Source organism: Carettochelys insculpta, chromosome 19 (genome assembly GCF_033958435.1).
Source record: "Carettochelys insculpta isolate YL-2023 chromosome 19, ASM3395843v1, whole genome shotgun sequence".
Lineage (NCBI taxonomy): Eukaryota > Metazoa > Chordata > Testudines > Carettochelyidae > Carettochelys > Carettochelys insculpta.
Window position 1 is genome coordinate 15,749,018 of NC_134155.1, and position 23,233 is coordinate 15,772,250.

General features: G+C 42.4%; 2 protein-coding genes across 3 annotated transcripts in view; one reads left to right on the plus strand and one right to left on the minus strand.

Annotated features, from left to right (window-relative positions):
* The window catches only part of CYB5D2 (cytochrome b5 domain containing 2), a 68,898-nt gene that overhangs the window by 34,610 nt on the left and 11,055 nt on the right, over window positions 1–23,233 (plus strand). The window lies entirely within an intron of this gene.
* The window catches only part of ANKFY1 (ankyrin repeat and FYVE domain containing 1), a 58,665-nt gene that overhangs the window by 24,179 nt on the left and 11,253 nt on the right, over window positions 1–23,233 (minus strand). For both annotated transcript variants that reach the window (XM_075014033.1, XM_075014032.1), the window contains exons 2-8: window positions 21,483–21,675; window positions 19,239–19,357; window positions 15,629–15,764; window positions 11,754–11,877; window positions 9,760–9,909; window positions 6,829–6,994; window positions 708–912 (exon numbers count right to left, since the gene is read on the minus strand). In XM_075014033.1, the coding sequence (XP_074870134.1) occupies window positions 708–912; window positions 6,829–6,994; window positions 9,760–9,909; window positions 11,754–11,877; window positions 15,629–15,764; window positions 19,239–19,357; window positions 21,483–21,675 (1,093 nt within the window). The remainder of the gene's footprint in view (window positions 1–707; window positions 913–6,828; window positions 6,995–9,759; window positions 9,910–11,753; window positions 11,878–15,628; window positions 15,765–19,238; window positions 19,358–21,482; window positions 21,676–23,233) is intronic.

The window sequence follows — 23,233 nt, forward strand, 5'->3', positions numbered from 1 at the left end:
CTGTTTGAGCATCCAACCAATTTAACTCATCCATCTTAGGCAGCACTCTGAACATTTAAACTTCCCCTGATGATAAATTTGAATCCTTCAGACTTCAGTCCATTTCCCAGTGCCCAAATCTAGCAGTCTTACATTTTCCACAGCCTACTACTGTTCTCCCTGTAGACACCACTCAGTAGGACATTTGCCACCACTACCAAACAAAAAATTATCCACAAATTGGCAAATGCTTTTGTATATGGACTCAAGTGTGGCTGTGCTTAGAGGAGCTAGCAAAGACTATCTTTGCTGGCAAGCTAAGCTGACACCAGGCCCTTCCCCCCTCCCCCAACAGTTAAGAGGTACAACACCATAACAATCATTTCTATTCTTTAACTATGTATTGCTGATCAGCAAAGTGCATATTTATTCCTAGTGTATTCCACCAGCTAGTTTTATCCTCCACCTCATTTTTCCAAAGCATTGACTCCATTTCAGTAATGCTTTCAGGAAGAATGTGAATTAGTAAAATACTACTTCCTGCAGGTGAGATGGCTGGGGGATGGGGGCCCCCTGTATTTGCAACTCTCCTGTTGAAGGGCTCTAACTTGGTTTTTAATATACAGAGATAATTTCTTGAAGGTATACAGATTTCTGAATGAGCTGCAGGACACTGATTACATAGAAGTTGTTATTAAAAGCAAAAATAAATCAACCAATATATTCACCTTCCGTTGCAGTCTTGCATGTTTGGATTGGCTCCAGCCTGTAAGAGGGACTCTGCAATCTGTGCCATCTCTGACATCACATCCGGCAAGTGTTTCTTGGGGCTGTATGATGCAACAAGATGCAGAGGAGTCTCCTGGTCTCCCAGTGTAGCAGCATTCACACGGGCACCATTTTTAATGAGAAAATTGGCAGCAAACTTATCTCCTTGTGGGATGTGCAAATGCAAAAGGAAGAGATTACACATCTGATCTTAAGATTCAGTACACATGCTACATAAAACTATTTTCAGCAGCTAACTAGCTGCGTTAGTTCCACAGGTATCCTGAAGTTTGTTCAGATACATCTGTTGCTTGAAATTAAGTTCCTCCTGCCAGAAGCCAACAGCTGCAATGCACTATACAAAGCTTATGTCAGGCTGGTCTCTCCAAAAGCCCCTTAGTAAGGGATTACTCAGTAAAACACTGGTTTTCTATTTACATTCTAGCTCAATAAGGGTTTGTTTAAGTACTTAGCTGAAATACTTTCAAGCAAACTGGAGCGAGTTTTCGTTTCTAAGCCAAAATTGTGGCGTTTCAATTGAGGAAAGTTTTTCTCCACATTGTCATTTTTTCTGCTATGACTCCAGAAACTATTGCCATAGGATAACCGCAACAGACAGGAGCTTGCTTACCCAAATTACTTGGTTATATAAAATAAAAAAAAAAGACACACAAACAAACAAAGTCTCGTTCTAGCTATTCTTAAGCTTTTACAGGGTTTACATCTGCAGGACAAGAAGCTATGCTTATAGGTCATTTTGGCTCACACTTCCCTCTAGTTCAGAAGCTGTTGGCTTGGGTGACACCAACAGGTGCTCAGAGGGGGCCTGGGTATTTGGAACAGGTTGACCATTGCGCTAGTTATTTTTTTAGATGACATTTACATTATAAATTAGTGACACAGAAATCAGGGCCCTAGCCTGCTTGGTACTGTAAAACATTCTAAGAGCTATTCTCCGCTCCCAAAGAACTTAAAGCTACACAGCCAAGCCAGACTAACTCCATTTTATGGGGAGATTAGTCAGTCTGTGAAAAACCACTTGTGGGTGACCTAGGAATTAGCCCACAAAACACTTTCCAGCGCTTTAAAAATCTATCGTTCCTCCTCTCATGATGTGCAGTTAGATACAAGAATTTCCATAAGTTACTTGTCTTTATTCTCAAGACTGCAAAGGGCAAGGAGTCTCCCAGTTCACAAGGAACAGTTTTGATATGGCAGTGAATTATTGTACAGCGTCAATATGCAGTTTTGAATGCTCAAGATAAAAACCTTGTACCTTTTTCGTGTTTGAGGAATGTTGGAGGATCTCCTCCCTCAGTCAAGAGAAATTAAGCTGATCCTGGAGGTAAACTCAGATGATTGGCATGACCCTATAGTCTGCGCCCCCAGAACATAACCTGGATTTACTACCCTATTCTGTAGCACTCTAACATGTAGAATTGTATTTATTTCACTGCATCTTTAAATACAAGAATGTAATTACAAGATCTGTTCCAAAAACTGACAAGAAAACGCAACATCAATATTCATATTTAAATGCTAAAATTAAGTCTGGAAGAAGTCTTGAGTGTCACCCTTACGCAACATTTCAATGGTTTTACTGAACTGCAGTCTTCATACACAAACCCACTTCCTAGAAAGATTTGCCCTGTCAGTAGTTGAGGGTAATGAGCTACCTTGAAAGTCATGCTTAGCATTTCATTGGCTCATGCTCCCACAAATATGCTATTAGAGTTTAGCTGCACCTACACTATGAGAAAAATTAAAATGTAAAGGAGTTAGCTTGATATTAAAACATCACTATAAATACCATTAGCTCGATTTAGTGAGCCTTAATACCAATAACCAAAATGTTGATATTACTGGACGGGTCTAGTGTCAATTTTGACTTTCAAATAAAAGCTAGTGTAGAAGCGCCATGCCTTTAATTCAAATTCATTAACCTCCAGAAGTGTCCCATATATATCCCACAAACTAAAGTGGTGGCCCTCCCCGTATGTCTGCTTCCTTCTCTGCTGCTCTCCATCCAGGTGCACAGGAAGCCTGCAAATTTTTGATTGAATTAGAATTTGAATTCAGTAGCACCCAGGCTTGCAAATATAAAAGGACGCCCATAATGAAAAAATTCCTCTGCCCACCGCTCCACATCAGTAGCCATCTACTGCAATCATAAGCTTTCAGGGTAGTGATCTGCCTAGTACTTCTCAGGCTCGCAAGAGTGTCCCCCCCAGATGGGCCCCCCATCAGGAGATTCTGGATCTTCTTGCAATTTGACGAGACCAGTGGAAGAGAGACTTTGAATGGCCAAGAGAAACGTGGCAATGTATGAGCAGATGTTATGCTAGATGACTGCCACGGATTACTCCTGGGACTCTACGCAATGTGGGTGAAAGTGAAAGAACGCTGGCAGGCCTATCAAGAAGTCTGGGAAGCCAACCAGTGGTCAGGGGCAGCTCCACATACCTGCAGCTATTATGAGCAGCTGCACATGCTTATGGGGAGCAACCCCACCACAGAGCTCCGTCTTATTTACAAGACTTGTCAAGGCCCTGGTCTGGAGTTCAGAGTGAGCTGAGAGGAGCTGGGTGCCCCAGAGGAAGAGGGCAAAGAGCAGGGGACAGAGGAAGTTCAAGACAGTCCAGAGCTCTTCACCATAGACCTGGAACCGGTCCCCTCCATGCCAGTCCCTGAGCCCCCTGGATCAAGCTGTTCAGGTGATTATTCTGCATGCTGAAAGTGGGTTGTGGGTAAGTGTGGCATAGGTACAGGTTTGCTATGGATCTGTGCCCCTCAAGAGCGCATATCAATGTGTCTTGGTATGGAGTGCTTCTCCTTTTTGGATCTCTCAAAGGCCTCATCCAGGCACTTTTTCTTCCCCCTGCCCACAAGGTTCTTGGGCAGGCCTGACTTGAGGCTTCCATGGTAGCACACCTTGCCATGCCAGGCAACCAGATAGCAACACGGCGTCACGGTGCCACACAGCATTTTAGCAAATTTTCCAGGTTTGTGGTCACACAGCACGAGCAGGTGTTTGTCCATATCCATTTTAAGAGGGTGATGTCTTTGGCAGCCTACAGAAGCACTGCAATTTGCATCAGATTTTTTTTTTTTTAAAAAAAGAAGCCATGTTGCCTGCCCTTTTACATTTCCCTGGAACAGCTGGTGCGTGCTCTGTGCCCCACCACCCCCAAAGCAGCTTGCAACCTGGGTAGAGCTTCTTGCAGCCAGAGTCTCCTGAAGAGAGGTTGCCCACTCCACATTGTCAAAGTCCCTGAACATGGGGAGGGAAGGCAAGGATAGCCTGCTACTCCAGCCTCATGGGCCACTGCAAAAGGCTATTCAAACACCCTTGACAATGCTTTTCCCTGCCACTTAAACCTCTCCTCCCCACAAAATAAAATCACTCCTTTGAGACTGGTATGATTTTTCTGGAGTGCAGGAGTGAGTAGGGAACTGGGCAAGTTGCGGGGGGGCTGAAGGCACAAGCTACCTGCCACTATGGCCAGGTCTGCAGAGGACACACAGCACAGGGAACCTGGAAGGGTTGCAGGGAGGGCTGAAGGCACAGCTGCCTGCCCCATGCATTCTACAATCTGCAGCTTACCCCCTTTCCACCAAATAAAAGCATTCATTCATTAAGACATGATATGATTTATTGGCATTAAGACAGAGAAACACATTGGTAGCATTGTGTTACAGACCATTGATGAGGCCATGTTTTAAAGCACCCCTTATTGCTGATACCTTAGCATAGCTATTGGTGAATGGTTGCTTAGGTGGCTGTGAGTGAGCCCAGCCTATGGCCTTAGCTTTGTAATTCCAGATGGATGGAAAAGTCTCCTGCAGGGATTCACCAATGTTCTGCAAAATGACGCAAGCTGTAATCATGGTGAGGACATTAGTTTCAGAAAGAGCCACAAGTGTCAATGAAAGTGAGATTCAGACAATTAAACAGGCAAAAGGTGCATTCAACCACCAGACGTTACTGAGGTGTTGTCAAGGATTATCCTGCTTACTACTACCCCATGCTACTCACCTATGTTGGCACAAGTGATTTGCTCAAGGTTACACCTTGTATTCACACTTGATACTACAAGGCTTGGGTGAAGGCATTGAGACCGCAAGTGGTGTTCTCCTCAATCCTTCCTGTCAAAAAGGTAGGGGGAGGTGAATGCCTGGCTGCGAGGATGCCATTGCCAGGAGCAGTTTGGCTTCCTCCTTCATGGAACAGCATCCCATGATCAACTGCTAAGCAGGGATGGAATTCACCTTCCAAGGAATGGTAAGAACGTATTTGGATTGAGACTAGTAACCTAGTGAGGAGAGCTTTTAACTAGGTTCAACAGGGGCATGTGACCAAAGCCCACAGTTAAGTACAAAAACTGGAAACTTGGGAGTTTGGTTAGAAATGGGAGGGATCATGGGCTATAACCGGGGGGGGGGGGGGGGGGGGGGGGGGGGGGGGGGGGGAAGAGAAGAGGGACTAAGCAGAACTGGGAAGCAAAAAGCAAATCAAATCAAATCAATCACTCAGATGCCTATACACAAATGCAAGAAGTATGGGTAAGAGAAGACTGAGGGTAGATTTAATAGCCTTCTACTTCCCATCATCATCATCATCATCACTGAGCTTTGTAATTGAAAGCAAAATTGTGTGACACCCAGTGTGGTTGACAAAATGATGCGTGCTACAAGTTGAAGCATTTGGGGATCCATGCTTGTGCTGGCAGAGAAAAAACACTGTAGGAAATAGCGCAATCTCCAGTTAGTTTCCTCAGTTCCTGGGTGCTCTGAACTCTGGGATGGTGCTTTGCATTTTCAGATTCAGACATGAAACACGCAAGCAACTGGAGCTTGGGCACTGTGGGATAGGTACTCATAATGCTCTGCTCACGCTGTTGAGCTTGCATAGGGCAAGGTGATGCAGAAACTAAGCACAGAAAAATGTTAGGTTGGATTTCAAGATACAGCCTTAGTGTGACTAACTCCAATTTAGCTTAAGGCTAATGAAAATATTTTGCTTGGCACAGAGCTCCTAAACTACTTTAGATGTAAATAAAATACTATTGAGAAGCATCCCAGTGAAAAAGCATTAAATTTATAGTTCACCTGATGCATCCATGCATGCAGCAACATCCAGAGCAAGGAAACAGCTTTGTTATTGCACGCATTAAGTAATGTGCAATTTAAGCCACCAGGGTTTATTCCCGATACTCATGCAACCTTATCTGGCCAGGGAAAGAGGTAAGCAAAGACTGTTTCTCTGCCCTTTCAGCCTCCTGAGCATTACGGCCATGGCAACCATTTCCTATTTGGCTCTGTGACTCCTCAACATGTATTTGCTTTCCTTCTTTTCCTGTTGACACAAGCTCAAGAGTGAGTGCAGTCACTGATTTAAGTACCAATGATGCTTTACTGCAAACTAGAACTTTGAAAGTAAGCCACCTACATAGACATACCTGTTATTCACCATCAAATGACTAGGGTCCTCCCTACCAGCTGGCTGGTGGAAAGAGAAGTTTAGTGCATGCACGAAGGTGTGCATGCACAGGTGCATCCACACAGACCTTGATTGTACTCAAGTATCCAGAGGTGAAAGCAGTTGCACTTTTACTCAAAGTAACTTTTTGGGTACCTTCCACCTCTCCCAGTCACCAAGTATCACACTTTGATGAAGTGGAATTAATGTTTGAATTCTCATTTCCTTTCCCTGCCCCTTTATTCACCTGGTACTAAGACAAAAACACTGAAGTAGTTAGCATATCAGCACCTGCCAGAGAAATGAGCAATTTGACTTCAGTTGCCAAGCCAGAAAGTTGTGCTTATACCCAAGAACCCTTTTCATGAAGTTTAAATGCATTATTTATATTTACTGTAGATTTCTAAAAACCAAAGCCTTAGGCTTTAACTGTCTCCTTTTGCCAAGGACCTTTCAAAACTGAAGCTGAATCTTTGGCAGAAGATAGTAAGGGATCCATTTAACAAAATGACACAAAAAGGTTTCAATTAGGATATGCATTCTACTGAAAAGAATTGCAAAAGCAAAGTTACGTTAGAATGGTAACTATTCAATACCCTTACCTCTTTGGATAGCTTTGTGTAACAGACTCCAGCCTCTCTTGTCCACCATATCCACATCAGCTTTGTAATTGACCAATGTGGTTGCAATACTTTCCAATCTTCGAGAGAGGGCTAAATCTAAAGCAAGGTCACCATTCTGATCCAGTTCATTAAGCTTCCTAGGCAGCTACAAAAAATTTAGTGGACCAATATTGACTATATATGCAAGGGAGCACTCAGCATATGCAACTTTAAAGATGTACGTTGATTAACTATCGTCTATTGTTAAAAAGGACACATTTTCATTGCAACAAATGCTGGTAATATATTAAGACCACTCAGATTTAAATACAGAGATTCAACAAAAACTGCGCCTTAAGGATAAGTTTAAGGTACTTCCAAATACAGCATCACTTTACAATTAGAGGTAACTTGAAATTGGTTTTGAAGCAATTTTCAGCTGATTTAGGAGAATACAGAATTTCTCTACTGTTCAGAAGACAGTCAAGGTACTGAAACATTTTAAACAGCTCTCCTCACATATTTGTATCAAATCTGAATCAAAAGGGAATTATAATGTTTGTGACTTCAAAAAAAAAAAAAAAAATCAAGCAGTGCAGATTGAACCTCTAAGTCACTCTCGGCTGGCAACATCCCTAATCCAGCATGGTTTTAGTTAGCCAGATGGCCACTTATGGGAGTGGCTAAGTTTGTTTCCAGCCACCAGTCCTGGCTCCCACTGTTCTGTACTGTTTAACTTTGAGTTTACCTCCAATTGTTTAAGAGCCCAGTAAGCAGTGCTAATGCTGCTAGACAATATAGACCTCCTGTGGTCCAGGAAATTCTCTCATTTGGCACTGGTCAGGTCCCAATGGTGCTGGACTAGAGAAGTTCAACCTGTAGGTTATTTTTTCATAGCCACAGGTACAGCTGAAGAAAGTGGTAGACAGAAAGGAACTGAACAAGCATTTAAATCAAATTAACTTGGAAATGACATTAGAGTCCTGATGTCAAGAAAAACAAAAAGCTTATACAGTGTAAAGCAGATTAAGAACACTGGATTTATACTGGTTCTATGGATGTCAACAACTGCAGCTGAAATGCTTGGCTTACCTGTGTATAAGGATACATACTCCTTCATTCCTATTAATACATGGTATTTTTGTTATTGAGGGATTTCTGCATCACTGTGTGCACGCAGAAATCATGGCACCACAGAAAAGTGGACTGATGGGGAAGCAAAGGGAAGCCACAAAAGCATTCACAAGTCCCTTCCCAGAAGGGCAGGCAGGTAGGTTTTGGTGTTCAGAGCAGCCAGTAGAGATAGAGAAGGTACTGCTGCTGGGGCAGGGCTGTCATGGCTATGTCTATGCTTACCGGGAATGTCGATAGCTGCTATACAATTTTAGCTATGCCAATTGGATATCTAAAATTGATTTTTGCAGCTGTTGACATTGGTCCCTGTCCTCACTGCAGAATGTCAACAGAAGTGCTCCTCCTGCTAACATTCCTTAATCCTTATGGCTCGCAAGGAGTTCTGGGTTTGACATTGATCCCGGAACGCACCATTTCACACAAGAGCAAACTTAAGTGTTCAATCTTCTGAGGCTAGTGTAGACCTAGCATGAAAGAGGCAGAACACATGGGTAAGTGCGCATGCATGCACTCTGCTTGTAACATGCTTGATTCAGCAGGGCAGGACTTTGGGGGGTAAGTATCAGAGGGGTAGCCATGCTAGTCCATATCCACAAAAAACAACGAAGTCCTATAGCACCTTGCAGACTAACAGATTTATTGGAGCATAAGCTTTCATGGGCAAACACCTACTTCCATCTGATGAAGTGGGTCTTTGCCCATGAAAGCTTGTGATTCAATGTATGTTAGGATGTAAGGTGCCACGGGACTTGTCGTAGACTTTGGGGGTGTTTCTCAGGAGGCAGGCTCTACCCCTCAGATAATGCTAAATGGAACTTGTCTGGCTTACTGCCAGGTTTCTATTTTTATTATTGAATTTCCCAGGAATAAAAAGATAGAATTTTAAGCTCCTTTACACGGCCAGCATGGTGTAAAAGGATACTTATAAAGGAGAGTATGGCCTTAAATGCATTTGGCACTTGTGACTGGAACTGGTCTATTTTTGACTGGAAAAGTTCTCACTCAAAATGTGATCCTTACTACTGAGCTTTCTGGAGATGGCCAGCAGTCAATGTAATTGTGAGCTTGGGCTTCAATTGCCTATGAAGGAACACTGGGCATATGGCTGCATACATTTGTTGAACAACTAGAAGCAGAGGGTTCTTAATAGCTACATTGCTATGGCCATGTCTACACTAGCCAAAAACGTTGGTATTTGCATGGCAATTTTGTTCTGAAGTTTATAATGAAGTGCTGAAATACATATTCAGCACCTCATTAGCATGTGGGCGGCCGCAGCACTTCGCAATTGACATAGCTGGCTGCCACGTGGCTTGTCCAGACGGGGCTCCTTTTTGAAAGGACCCCAGCTGCTTCGCAGTCCCCTTATTCCCATCTGCTTATAGGAATGGGGAACTTCGAAGTAGCCAGGGTCCTTTCGAAAAGGAGCCCCGTCTGGACGAGCTTCACGGCAGCAAGCCACGTCAATTTCGAAGTGCCGCGGCCACCCACACGTTAATGAGGTGCTAAATATGTATTTCAGAGCTTCATTAGTTAACTTCAAAATGGCCATTTTGAAGTTTTTGGCTAGTGTAGATACAGCCTATGAAAGCGGGTTTGGGAATTTCCTTTAATACTCCCCAATCCCATTCACTCACTGTGCTGCCATTGAAATAAAGGAGTTACCAAGAAACAAAAGCCAGCATAACAAATATGCACATTTTTAAAACACTGTGCACAGAATTTGATTTTTGGTGCTGAATTCCCCCAGGAATCACATTGACTCTAATTCAAAGCAACACAGTAAGCCCACCATACCTGTGAATCCATTTCAATAAGATACAGGAAAACAACATCTTCTCTCTCCACTTTAATTGCTTTATGTAAAGGATATTCAGTCTTTGATTTGAACATTTTGTACAACAACTGAGCGCTCATACTGCTGAAGTCTTCTTTCCGCAAGTCATCCTATGATTAACAAGAAATACAAGTTAAATTGGCTTGTTTCCATACCAATACGCCTACTGTCTGCAAGCTGTGCTGTTTGTCCTTCAGCACAGTAATGTTGCAGTACAGAAAGGCTGAACAGATCCGATTGCAGGGCTCCATTTGGTTCTGTTTTGAAGAGATGAGCAACATATACAAAGGATCTACAGAACTGTCCCAGTAGACTCCTGTCATCCAGGGGTAATTCAACATGTGTTTCTGTAAGTCTGGGAAGAAAAACAGATGTGAATATTCTTATTTTACATTTACTTTGTTGAAAATTTAAGGATATTTCTAATGAAAATTACTTCATTTCCATATTTACAGGAAGGCACCTCACTGCATTTGACTTCTGAAGGGTGATAAAGAGCACTTCATAAAAAAAGACTAGTTGAACTAGGAAGCATTCCACAGTTTGTTTCTCCAAAATTGTGCTTAAGAAACTCTGCTATATTACATAGGTGTAGAAGGCTGATAATTGACACTCCACATCAACCCATGAGGGTAGAGAAAGCCACGTAAATATCACTCCTTTTCTGTGTTTGTTATTCAGAGAGAAACTCAAAAATCTAAATGCTGGAATGAGAAGGGTCTTTAGATTAGTCCCAATTTCTAGATGAAGAATGATGTTTTCATAGAAGTTTGGATCATATCCTTAGGATTTATGCTCATCTCTTTTTCCTTGAAAACAGAGGCAGAGTTCATATTTGGAAGGAATGGTGAACTTGCCAGCATGTTCTCTGAGGAATGAAATACCACCCTGAAGCTCAGATAATGTGTACAGCGAGTTCCTTTTACTATTTCTAGTCCATAAATGTGGCCAATACAAAACCTTCAGCAATTAAAATAGCAAAATTGTGATCCTCTGCCAAAAATGCAATAGCCATTAACAGTATTTTTGGACCGAAGATAAAAATCTATATAAATCCAATTTCTAAAAGTTACACTTATGATCATTCTAAATCTTATAAATCCATATATAGGCACCTGGAAAGACTAGAAGTTGTGAACAAACCCTTTTTCATTTGATTAGTCAATAAGCTTGTACAACCTGCTCTTAGAGAAAGTTTGCATATACAGACAGCAAGCATCTCCTGTGTTGGAAAGTAAATTGGAAGCAAAGTATATAGCTTTTTATGGCTTAGCTATTACTGATAGCTATTTTAAGAGGAGAAATCTACATTTGGAATGCTTGCTTTTACACAGGTTTCCAGTCCAGTGATGGACAAACCTCTAGCGGTCCAGAATTAAGTACACTATACCAGTATGAACTGGTGGGACCTTTTAAAACTTTGGGGAAACTGAAGATTCAACAGTTAACTTCTCCCAACATTTTCATTTCTGCTGAAGTCAGTTTCAAGGTCTTCAAACTTTTGGTTCTGGAAGGAACTTTGAAAGAGAGAGGAAGATTGGAAACTGGGGGAGAGAGGGGTGTCAGGGGAGGGCCAAGAAATAAGACACCACACAGAAAGAATAATTTGGGTTGCTGTCTACAAAAATGGGCAGACTTTCAGGGAAGGGGATGAGCAGAAAACAGAGGGTCCACTCCTCCTCACAACAAGGTATGCTTTTTTCCAGGAAGGCACTGATGTGATGAAAAAGTGTCCGGGGGGTGGGGGGTGTCAGATAAGCACATCTTAAAAGCTGCACGTATGGTAGGGCCATTAACACAATACTAGCATTTAATGCGACTGACATTTAAAAGTGCTACATATCAATACAATTGAAACCAAAACAACCTAAAGTTTACTTTTTTTTTTAAATTACAAACACGCCACACCTTTTCAGTCTGAAGGCTACCCTTCCCCATTTTTAATGGTACTTACCCAATGACTAGCTACTATTTCAGCACAGTAATTCAATAAAGTGCTAGCATTTAATTCTTCTGCAGTCTGATAGAAACGAATGCAGTTCCTGACGTTTACTAGTGACATGACTCCTTTTTCACACCTGCCAGAATGAAGAAATGGAGGATCAGTTATCAGGAAAGATTTCTCTTAACTGTTACGTTCAAGACAAATCGCAAATGTTACATTTTCATGTGAGTCACTGAACCGTCAACAAAGCTAGAATTAAAAGCTTCAGGGTTTTTTTTTTAATGTCTCAAAAGCCATTTATTGTCAATACAATAATATATTTGCTTTGATATGGGAAACTAGTTTCCTTTCCTGAAAGAAGCCCTTAAACAGGTACCACTCACTCAGGTTTTCCAATCATGTCACATTAGGGTTGTGGGTTATGTGTAAATAGTGAATTAGGGGGATATGCAGATTAAAGAGCGAACAGTTCAAGCGAGGGGTGGGGGAAGGGAGTTCTCCTTATGACCAGCTGAAATTCTTGTTTTATAAATTAAAAATCAAGTATTAAACATAACTTCTCAACTCAGACCTGTTAACAATAGGATGTAATACTTATTTACATTAGCACACAAATAGCAGCCAGGGTCTTCGAAATCTGCTGATTAGAGTCCAGCCATAACATTCTAGCCAGTTGAATAGTAGGCATCCTTCAGTCTGCATAGACTATGGATCGTGACTTTTATAGTTTCAATTGAGGACTTCATTTACAGTGTCTGTGACTATGAAGACCCACATGAGAGTGACAGTCCTTGCTGCATCTCTTGCAGATGTGGTGGGTGTCTGGCAAGTCCTTCGTGTGCTCTCTGTGCACTCGCCTCTCCTCTGCTAGCTGTCTGATCCTCATCTCGCCCTTCAGAAGGCCCTTGTGTAACCCCTGCCTCCATCTGCTGCAGTCGTCTGCTAGTTCTTCCCGGTTGTCCAGCTCGATGTCTACCTCCGAGGTCTCTCTTGCAGACATCTTTGTAGCGCAACTGGGAGCGTCTGGGAAGTCTTTTGCCAGAGGCTAGCTCACCATACAGGATGTCTTGGAATCCTGTCATCGTTCATCCTGTGGATGTGACCAAGCCAGCGGAGCTGACGCTGCCTGAGGAGGGTGTGCATGGTTGGGATTCCAGCTTGCTTGAGGATGGCGGTGTTGGTCACTCTGTCCTTCCATGATATTCCAAGGATGCACCTGAGGCAGCACAAGTGGAAGACGTTCAGCCTCTTTTCCTGGCGGGCATACAGGGTCCAAGTCTCGCTGCCATAAAGGAGGGTGCTGAGGATGCAGGCTCTGTAGACTTGCATTTTGGTGTGAGTGTACAGCTTGTTATTCCACACACTCTTGCCGAGTCTGGACAGAGTTGTGGCCGCTTTTCCGATCCTCCTATTTAGCTCAGTGTCCAACAACAGGGTGTCAGAGATGGTGGACCTGAGGTAAACGAACTCGTGGACGACCTTTAACGTATAGTTGTCAATGCTGATTGATGGGGATTCAGCAACATCCTGACCGAGTACGTTTGTCATCTTTAGGCTGATGGTAAGCCCAAAGTCCTTGCACGCTTTGGAGAACCGATCCAGCAGTTTTTGAAGCTGGTCTTCTGTGAGAGACACTACAGCAGCATTGTCTGCAAACAGCATGTCTCTGATGAGGACTTCCCGCACCTTAGACTTAGCTTTCAGCCTTGCAAGGTTAAACAGTTTCCCATCAGATCTTGTGTGCAGCAAGATGCCCTCTGTTGAAGATCCCAAGGCATGCTTCAGGAGGAGTGCGAAGAAGATCCTGAACAACGTCGGAGCAAGCACGCATCCTAGTTTGACGCCGCTCCCGATTCTGAAAGCATCGGATAACGCGCCGTCATATTGGATGGTTCCTCTCATGTCTTCGTGGAACGACTGGATCATCTTGAGTAACCGTGGAGGACAGCCTATCTTGTGGAGCAGTTTGAACAGACCATCCCTGCTGACCAAGTCAAAGGCCTTGGTCAGGTTGATGAAGGCTATGTAGAGCGGCTTCCTCTGCTCCCTGCACTTCTCCTGCAGCTGCTTCAGGGAGACGACCATGTCAACGGTAGACCTCTCTGCGTGGAATCTGCACTGCAATTCAGGGTACACCCTCTCAGCAATCTTCTGGAGTCTGCCAAGGATGACGCAAGCGAACAGTTTACCAGTGACGCTTAAGAGGGAGGTTGCACGGTAGTTGTTGCAGTCGCTTCTGTCTCCTTTGTTCTTATACAACATTACAATGTTAGCATCACGCATATCCTGTGGAACCTCACCCTCTTTCCAGCACAGGCACAGTAGCTCATGTAGGGGTTCCAGGAGAGTGTCCGCAGCACACTTGATTACTTCTAGTGGTATACCATCCTGACCAGGGGCCTTTCCTGCTGCAATGCTGTCGATGGCTCTCTTCAGTTCATCCACAGTCGGTTCCTGATCCAGTTCGTCCATTACTGGTAGGAGCTCAACAGCATCGAGGGCTGCATCGACCACAACGTTCTCGCGTGAGTACAGCTCGGAGTAGTGCTCAACCCAGTGCTCCATCTGTTTGGCTTTGTCAGCGATGACTTCACCAGATCTGGATTTCAGGAGGTGCCATCTTGTTCTGGGTGGGTCTTAATGCCTTCCTCATACATTCCTCTGAGATTACCAAAGTCAGCACAGGTCTGGATGCTGCTGCATAGCTGGAGCCAGTGGTGGTTGGCACAGCACCTGGCTGTCTGCTGTACTGTTCTTCTGGCTGCTCTAAGTGCTTACTGGGTACTCTGGCTCGGTGAGTGTTTGTACTCCAGGATTGCAGCACACTTCTTTTCAATGACTGGAATCATCTCATCGGAGTTAGCTTTGAACCAGTTGTTCGTGTTTCTAGCTCTTCTTCCAACACCAACAAGGCTGTGTTGTAAACTGTATCCCGCAGATGTTGCCATTTGGATGTCACATCGGCACCCCCAGGGCCGCTGCGCAGATTTTCCTGGAGGGTGTCTCTGAACTTTTCAGCTTTCTCCGAGTTTGCCGTCTTTCTGGCGTCAATGTGGGGCCTTCCAGCGGGTTTAGAGCGGTACAGCTTCTTGGGTCTCAGCTTGAGCTTGGAGCAAACTAGTGAGTGATCTGTATCACAGTCAGCATTATGATAGCTGCGTGTCAGAAGGACGTTTGAGGTTATTACGCCTAGCGATGACCACATCTAGTTGATGCCAGTGCTTTGAGCGTGGGTGTCTCCATGACACACTGTGCTGGGGCTTCGTTTGGAAAAATGTGTTTGTGATGCACAGATTGTGGTACGTGCACAGTTCAAGGAGACGCTGTCCATTGTCATTCATTTGTACCACACCGAAGTGTCCTAAGCAGGAAGGCCATGAGGCCCAATCCACTCCAACTCTTGCATTGAAGTCACCCAAGTAGTATAGTTGTTCACGAGCAGGTATGTGCGCTACAGCGGCACTAAGCACGTCACAGAACTTGTCTTTTACTTCTGGTGTGGCGCACAGGTTTGGGGCATAAGTACTGATCAGGTGGACAGGACCGGCACAAGTTTGAAGCGTGATCTGAAGAAGTCTTTCTGATCCGCCCATGACTAATTCCACCATTTACAGAAGGGTGTTTCTGACAGCAAAGCCAACACCATGCTCTCTGGGTTCTTCTTGGGCTTTACCCTGCCAAAAAAGGTGTAGTCCTTTTCCTTTAGAGATCCTGAATCTGCGAGTCGCCTCTCTTGCAGAGCAGCGATATCAACTCAGAGCCTCTTCAGTTCCTTGTTGATGACAGCGGTCTTTCGGGTGTCACTGATGGCCTGAAGATCTTCAGTCAAGCCGGTCAGCATGGTCCGCACATTCCAGCAGTTGAATATATTCACCTCAACTTACCTTTCCCTGAGGAGCTGTAGCTGAAACCGATTAGCTAATTTCATCAATTCTGTCAGAAATACATCATCTTCTCTCAGTTCTAGTTCATCTGTATAGATCCAGCGCAGCATTGCCATGGTTACCTCAGGGTCAGCATCTGGTGAAAAGTGACAAAAAGTTATTTTTATTTTTAAAGAGCTGGAATTTTATCAAAGTTTTTTCTGAAATCTATTCACAGCCCTGCAACTAAAGCAGAGAAAAGGACAGATTAGTTACCTTCAGTCAAGCCGGTCAGCATGGTCCGCACATTCCAGCAGTTGAATACCCATGCTATTATGTGGCACACTGTTCCTTGTCAGTACTGATTCATATTTGAACATTGTGATGCTATTGCTGGAAGTTACCATACAAACAAAGCTGATCTTACAGCACTAAGAACCAACATCTTGTCTCTAAAAAGGATTATTTGACTAACATTCAATTCCAGCAGAAATACCTGAAAACTGCTATCATGGCCCTGCTCAACCTCTTTTCCAAACTAAAGAAACAGTTATTTTAATCTTCACTCATAGGTCACATTTTCTACTCTTTAATCATTCTTGTTGCTCTTCTCTTTACCCTTTCCATATTCTCCACTTCCCTAAAACATGGGTTTCAGAACTGGACACAAGGCCTCAAGTGGAGTACCATGAACACAGAGTAGAATAGAAGAATTACTTCTCCTATCTGGCTCACAACATTTGTTAGTGCATCCCAGAATCATGTTTGCTTTTCTTGCAACAGCACCACACTGTTAACTCAGTTTGTAGCCCACTATGGCCCCTAGATCCCTTTCTGCAGTACTCCTTCCCATTTTGTATGTAAAATTGATTACTCCACCCTAAGTGCAGTATTTTGCATTTGTCCATGCTGAATTTCATTCCATAAGGGTAATCCCAGATCCCCTATGTAAAGAAGCTATGTATTTTAAGTCATAGGTACCCTGAACACTATTTACATGCCATGCATTAAACACTCTTCCAGAACAGCAACGAAGGGTCCTGTGGCACCTTATAGACTAACAGAAAAGTTTTGAGCATGAGCTTTCGTGAGCACAGACTCACTCACGAAATCTCATGCTCAAAACTGTTAGTTTTTAAGGTGCCATAGGACCCTTCATTGCTGTTATGGATCCAGACTAACACGGCTACCCCTCCGATAGTCTTCCAGAAGTTACCTGGTACAGGACCCCCTCAGCAAAGCACATGTTGTGGAATCATAGTAAGGTAAACACTAAGCAGCACAGGCCAAGAAACTTGTGAATTAAGTAACTGAAGTGGAGGAGTTAACAACCTCTCAAGGATCTCCTTTTGTTTGGTGAGAGAAACAAGGTATTACTTCACCCTCCTTGTCTTCAACATCCTGGGACCAACACAGCAAGTGACTAGAGAACAAGTTTTAATACAGCTCTTTAGTTTGGATACTCCTTTAGCATCTTCTTTTCTAAAGAGAAGCCTAAGCTATGTTTTAGTCTCCCCATGAAACAGAGTTTTACAGATATTTACCAGATGGACTATGAAATTCACTATTGTACCATTTACTATGGAATTTACAAAATTGTACTATTTAGTGGCATAGAAAAAACTTAAAGTTGAGCCAACAGGCTCAAACAGAATTGAGAATAATTTCATATGCACAGTCCAACAGATGGATGTTTATATTTCTCTGGAAAGATACACTAGGGGACTCAGCTTGAAAGGAAAGAGTCCTAATGAACACCATGATCATACACAATTGACCAGTTTTTAAAAAGACATTACTGTCCAGAGGAAGATAACTGCCTTTTACTAAAGTTCCAGCTTAAATGTTAACTGGATAGTCAGTATTTGTATGTTACAAGTCTTTAAATACAGCCACTATTCCTTCACCTCTGGGACAAAGTTTTTTATTTCCCTATGAAGTGTTAATGCAAGTCTCCCCAAAGTAACTTTCTACCAGGAGTTTTGTACTGCTAGCATTAAGGTTCACAACAAAAAGGTACAGTAATAGGCATGAAGAGCAGTTTAAGCACAGTGGACATAAGTTACATTGTGGCTGTCTGGATGGCAGGAAGGTGTGAACTCTTCTGACATTTAACACAGCTGATTTGTTGGGGCTTCTTTCTTCCTAAGCTGTGACTTGTTTCTAAAGTCACGATTAAAGGCTTTGGCAATAATGACTGAACTTTAGACTTTCAAGCTCACAAGCTATACTTTAAAATTTTGCTCTTCTCACTCAAAAGGAGCAAAGTATCTTTTCTTCTACTAGATCAGATTGGAGCTAAGTCATCCTGTTAAGAGGTACACAAACCACCAAAACCAGCCACTTATGACCACCATGTAAAAAGAACAAAGGAGCCATGTACAGCCCCTAAACCAAGATAATCTCACTCTTGTAGACTAGTTCAATACATGTGGCATTTTATTTCAAACTAGATATGACCTGATATGACTAGACACTGACCAGCCTTCCCATAACTTTCACTTCTCCAGAGAATGGATCAACTATTTCTACACAGTTCGTAAGTGAAGAGTTAAGACAATGGTTTACTCAACTCAGCATTGAATAGGAAGAACTTTTCATCACAAAAGCGCTATGAAAGAAGGCTTAATCAAATTGTCAATTTTAAGACTCACACTAGTTGTGCCAATGTTGCTGAAAAGTGATTTCATGCAACAGTCACCATAAGCACCATGAAAACAGTCAAACAGATAAAGAGCTATTTGATCAATATTAGTACATCAGATATTGAGAGCAAACAGGAGGAAGGAAGTCTTCAAGGACATAACTGACAATGTACAAGCACATGAAGTGAAAAGCCTGCTATATGCAGCTTTATGCTCAGAAATGTTATTATGAATAGCAGTTTGTGTTATGCTGTACCAGCACCTTGGTAGCCCCAGTTGGGATAGCCAGCTGGATGGTGGGGGGACCCTGCCAGCCACAAAGCTGGCAATCGGCTAGGGTGCAGAGCCACACTGGCAGCTCCAGCCCCAGGGACCCAGCTGGGAGTCAGTGGTCCTTGGCAGCCAAGGCAGTAAGACAGCTGGGGTGTAGAGCCTTGCCAGCAGCCCCAGCCATAGGAACCCTGGCCGGCAAAAGAAAAAAATGGATTACCCCTTTTTCCACCAGTACTAGAGGGGGGCAAAAAAAAATTCACAAGTGATTTGAGTTCATCATTAAGTGCAGCTTTAGCAGCATGGGTAACTATTTGACCATAGGTCTCCGACGACGATGTGCCAGGGCACATTTCCTCAAGAGATAAGACAGGCTAGCTTTGTAGAACAGGCCTTAAAGCAAAGGAGTTATTTGGTTCTCGGACAGCTTTGCTTTTCCACTATGTTTAACATTTCTACCTAGAAAACAACTGTGGTGGTTCACTCCTCTTCCACATTAATAATGTGGAGACGGGTTATTGATTTAACATTACATTTACAATTCTACTGTCATATTACAGCAACAGTCTATGCTTCATAATGGATCACACTCTGAAGCAGGAATAATAGTATGGATGATGAGATGTAAGATTTTTGCCAATGGGCCCTTTTGTTCCAAAAGCATTCAAAATCACCACCACCACCACCCACATGCACACACTGAAACAGCAACTAACCTGACAGATCCAGCTCCTCAGTTGACACTAAGTTGGCTAGACTCCAAGTCTCACTGCGGGCCGCCAACACAAATTTGTGAGCACTGATGTGCTTGTCCCCAACCTTTATCTTCAGATCACTGATGGAATAAAGAGCACACACACAGCCATAAACATACATAGAACCATACTCCACAGTGCTTAAGCACTCAAGGGACTTCTCATGTGTCAAATATTTACAACTTAGATGTCTTTTCAGCAGTAAATAGTTCAGCTTAAGTTTAGGTAGAAGCCCCTTGCATTAACATAATTAAGTGCAAAACGGTAGGTTTGTTCTTTCAACTGGTTAGATAAGGTATTTTGAAGAGTGATCCAACTGTTGCCAGAACAAGGAAAATACAAGCTGTGTGGTGATTAACATGCATTTAAAAAGGCCAAAAATGAATAACTGATGAGATGGGGAGGGTGGAGACCAAGGAGTTAGCCCAGAAAAAGCTATGTTGCCAACAGCTATGCAGGTTCTCAGACAAGACTATAGACAAAAGGACATTTGACAGAGCCGTCAACCTGCATGAGAGCGAAATCCCAAAATACCCCATTTCCAATAGAGCTGCTGGCTGGTTATTTATAATTGGAACCACCTTTTTATTCAGAAATTGCTCAGACTGATCACTCTCATCCAACATTACATAGTTAAGATGCTATGTTTTTGAACACTGTATTGCTTTTCATCCATTTGTCCTTGCTAACAAAAGCTATATAGTTAATCTTAGTCCTTTCCAACCCACCTTAAACCTAACCAAGCCTTACTTGAACTTAAAACTGTGACTTAAGAAAGGTCTTTTGTGACTAACATTTGGACCACTCTATTCCTCTTAAATGGGGCAGCTATGAAATCCTTAGCATCCACAGTAGAACATACCTAGATTTGATTCTTTGAATATAATTTCATTAAGACCTTGGCTATCACAGCTGAGAAAATTTGTACAATATAGTGAGAAACATTAATATTAAAATCTAATTTGCAAAGTGGTATTTATTATATTAGTTCTTTCCAACAGACTTAAGCCCATACACAAAAACCACACCAGGGAGAGTCTGTCAACTGACTATTTGATAAATCCAAAGATTTCAATGCAACATGTTAGACCATTGAGCTATCCTGAAGCCATACTTCACGAGACCATGATCTAATTTTCCATACAAGATTAGACACAATATTTTCCTAGAAGTGGCACACACCACTCTCCCAAGTTTCATTAGCTGGATGACTAGAACATTAGGCTTAGAATCTGATTTCCTGCATGCCACAAGATGAAAGAGCCTTTTCTTGTCCTATCCTGTTAGGAAAAACAGAAAACTACAGACTTCTACTCAGATTAATAGAGGATACATTTAAAAAGGTATTAGCATATAACCCACACCCTGATTACTCCTATTCAGGAGACTTGAGTTTTTACACTGCATCATAAGTAAGTAGTGCAGACATTCCTTTTGCCTTGTTAGTTTTACCTGTGGAATAAACCTTTGCTCCAAGTCAATTTCCACACAAAATATGGGAGAGGTTCCAAAACAAAAAGCCTAAGAAGATCACGTTTTATCCTCCAAGCTATGAAATGTTTTCAATAAACTTTAGAAATACTATAAAATTCTAGCTCTTCACTATTTTGTAGTAGCAACAGTGCACAAGGAGTGCCCTTTCTGAGTCACCCAAATCTCAGATAAGAGCCTGTCTACATAGTACAAGCCAAGTGTACTAGAGGGATGTTATTTGTAAATGCCAACTAACTGCTCCATGCAAACCCCACTGGGCCCCTCTACAAAGATACTTGTTAATGTTAATCTAGTCAAATTAGGTACCATTTAGAGAGGGGCTTAGCGGACACCAGAAGGCCTAACAGAATGGGAAGCAATTAGAGCACACTATGTTAGAATGCCTTATAAATCATGCTCCTCTAGTGTACTTTGCTGCACCGCCTAGTAAAGCCTAAAGAACACACAAAAATAAAGCAGCTGTTACTGAACAAAATAAAAGACATCAGTAACTTTCTCATTTGGATATGCTTCAGGATACCAAGTTTGAAAATGATCGGTTGATTAGATTTATCTTTGTCACCAAATTTTGGCAGAAAAGATCAGACAGGCGGACTATGATTTTAACCAAAGAAAAGTCCCTCCCCCCATAGCACTCAGAATTTGAAATAACTGATGAAGTGATTTAGGGTTTCATCAATATTGTTTCTATTCCCAAGATGCATTTCTTACCTATACTGATCCTGCTCATACAGCTCAGATACAATGGTGAGAAGTCGACTGATGAAGGAGTTACTGTCATTCTCTTTTTTTGACTGGGCAGCCAAGAGAGTGCATTTCTTCTCTGTATCAGCTAGTTTCTTCTGCAGCTTTACATACTCCTGGCGGAGAAGAAGTAGGTGCTTCTCTAACTTGGCCACCTCCTCTGCAAAACAAAATACGCAGTTCAGTTTAAAGGTAGATCAAGCCTCAAATATACTTTTCTTGGCAATTCTGTGGCTATTACTCCCTTCCAGTTCTGTTCCTCTTAATTTGCTCACAAGCATTATCTACTTCTAAATATCACTTAACCCCCTTGTATTTATCTGGCTAATCAAAACAGAAGTTCACTAGAATGCTTTCCCCCTTAGAATGAGTGCCTATATAGTGTTCTACCAAGTTAATGGGAACACTTTCCAAACAGATAGCTAAACTGGTTAATTAGACAAATCCTTAAGCCTCAAAACTTTAAGGCCCGCATTTTTTTTTACAGACAAAGCAAAAGCAGACACCAGGAATTTTCAAAAATTCCATGTTCCATGGAATATTGGGGTTAGTACAAGCCATTTAATCACATCTCGCCTACTGGGGAAGGGGACTCAAACCTCTCTCAAAAGAGAAAGATTTAGGAGTTTCTCGTGAAGTCACCAAGATATCAGACAAGTGTTCAACAGTACTTCTCTCTTCAGGCTCCCATCTTAATCACATTCAGATTATTGTAAAAAAAAAAAAAAAAAAAAAAAAAATATGCATCCATCCCACTTTGTGGTTTGCTGGTCTCCCTCCCCCGCCACCCCCAAATCTCCAGTGTTATCACCTAATGACCTAGAAACAGGGGACCAAAGTTTTAATCCATGCCTGGTAGCTACTCTGTTTAGCTTCACAGACATCCATCTCCCAGTCAGTGCAAAATGTTGAGTCAGACTAAGATAGAACTTCCATTCAAAAAGTTTCTATATAAGTACTTTTTTTTTTTTTTTTTTTTTTAAAAAAAAAAAGATGCTACATATTTCCAGAATTAACTAGCCAACTACTCTGCCATACAAGTGAACAAAAAAATCCCCGCCAATGAGAGAGAACCAAAAAAAAAAAAAAAAATCCCGTTCTAGCAGGGGATGAGACTGAAGCCGTATCTTCTCCAATTGGTTTTTAAACATGGGGTAATGGCACTTCACTCTGACTAGCTTGCATGGTCAGTATCTGCATGTTTGTCATTTTCACACAAATATTCTAGATAGCTTTTAACAAGAGCACCATGGCTTGAATGGGCCACAGAATTCTTGTGCTTAAGATAATATTCATTTTTATGAATGAAGCAGAAGAGAGTTAGTCAGCCATATACTTCTTAAATAGCCTAGACCAACTGCAAGAAGTTTCCTTCTTACACAGTAAATTGTATCTTGGGATGGGAAAGGAGACCAATCACTGAAGTTTAACAAACCTCACCCACCCACCCACATTCGTACATCCTGGATGCTATATGCTCTTATCCTTTAAGCCTTACCTTCACCTTGTCAGCCACAGGCTCACCATTACTTACACAAGGCAAGCAACTCTAAAACCAGACTGTCTAAAGACATACAAGTGAGGCTCTTTAGATTTGGGGGGGGGAAGAGAAGAGCATCTACCATGACAGGATCAAGCAATGTAAACCTAGAAGGAATCCAAAATTTTAAGCTCTGTACAGTTGGATAAAGAGCTAAATGACTTGCCCAAAGTCACAC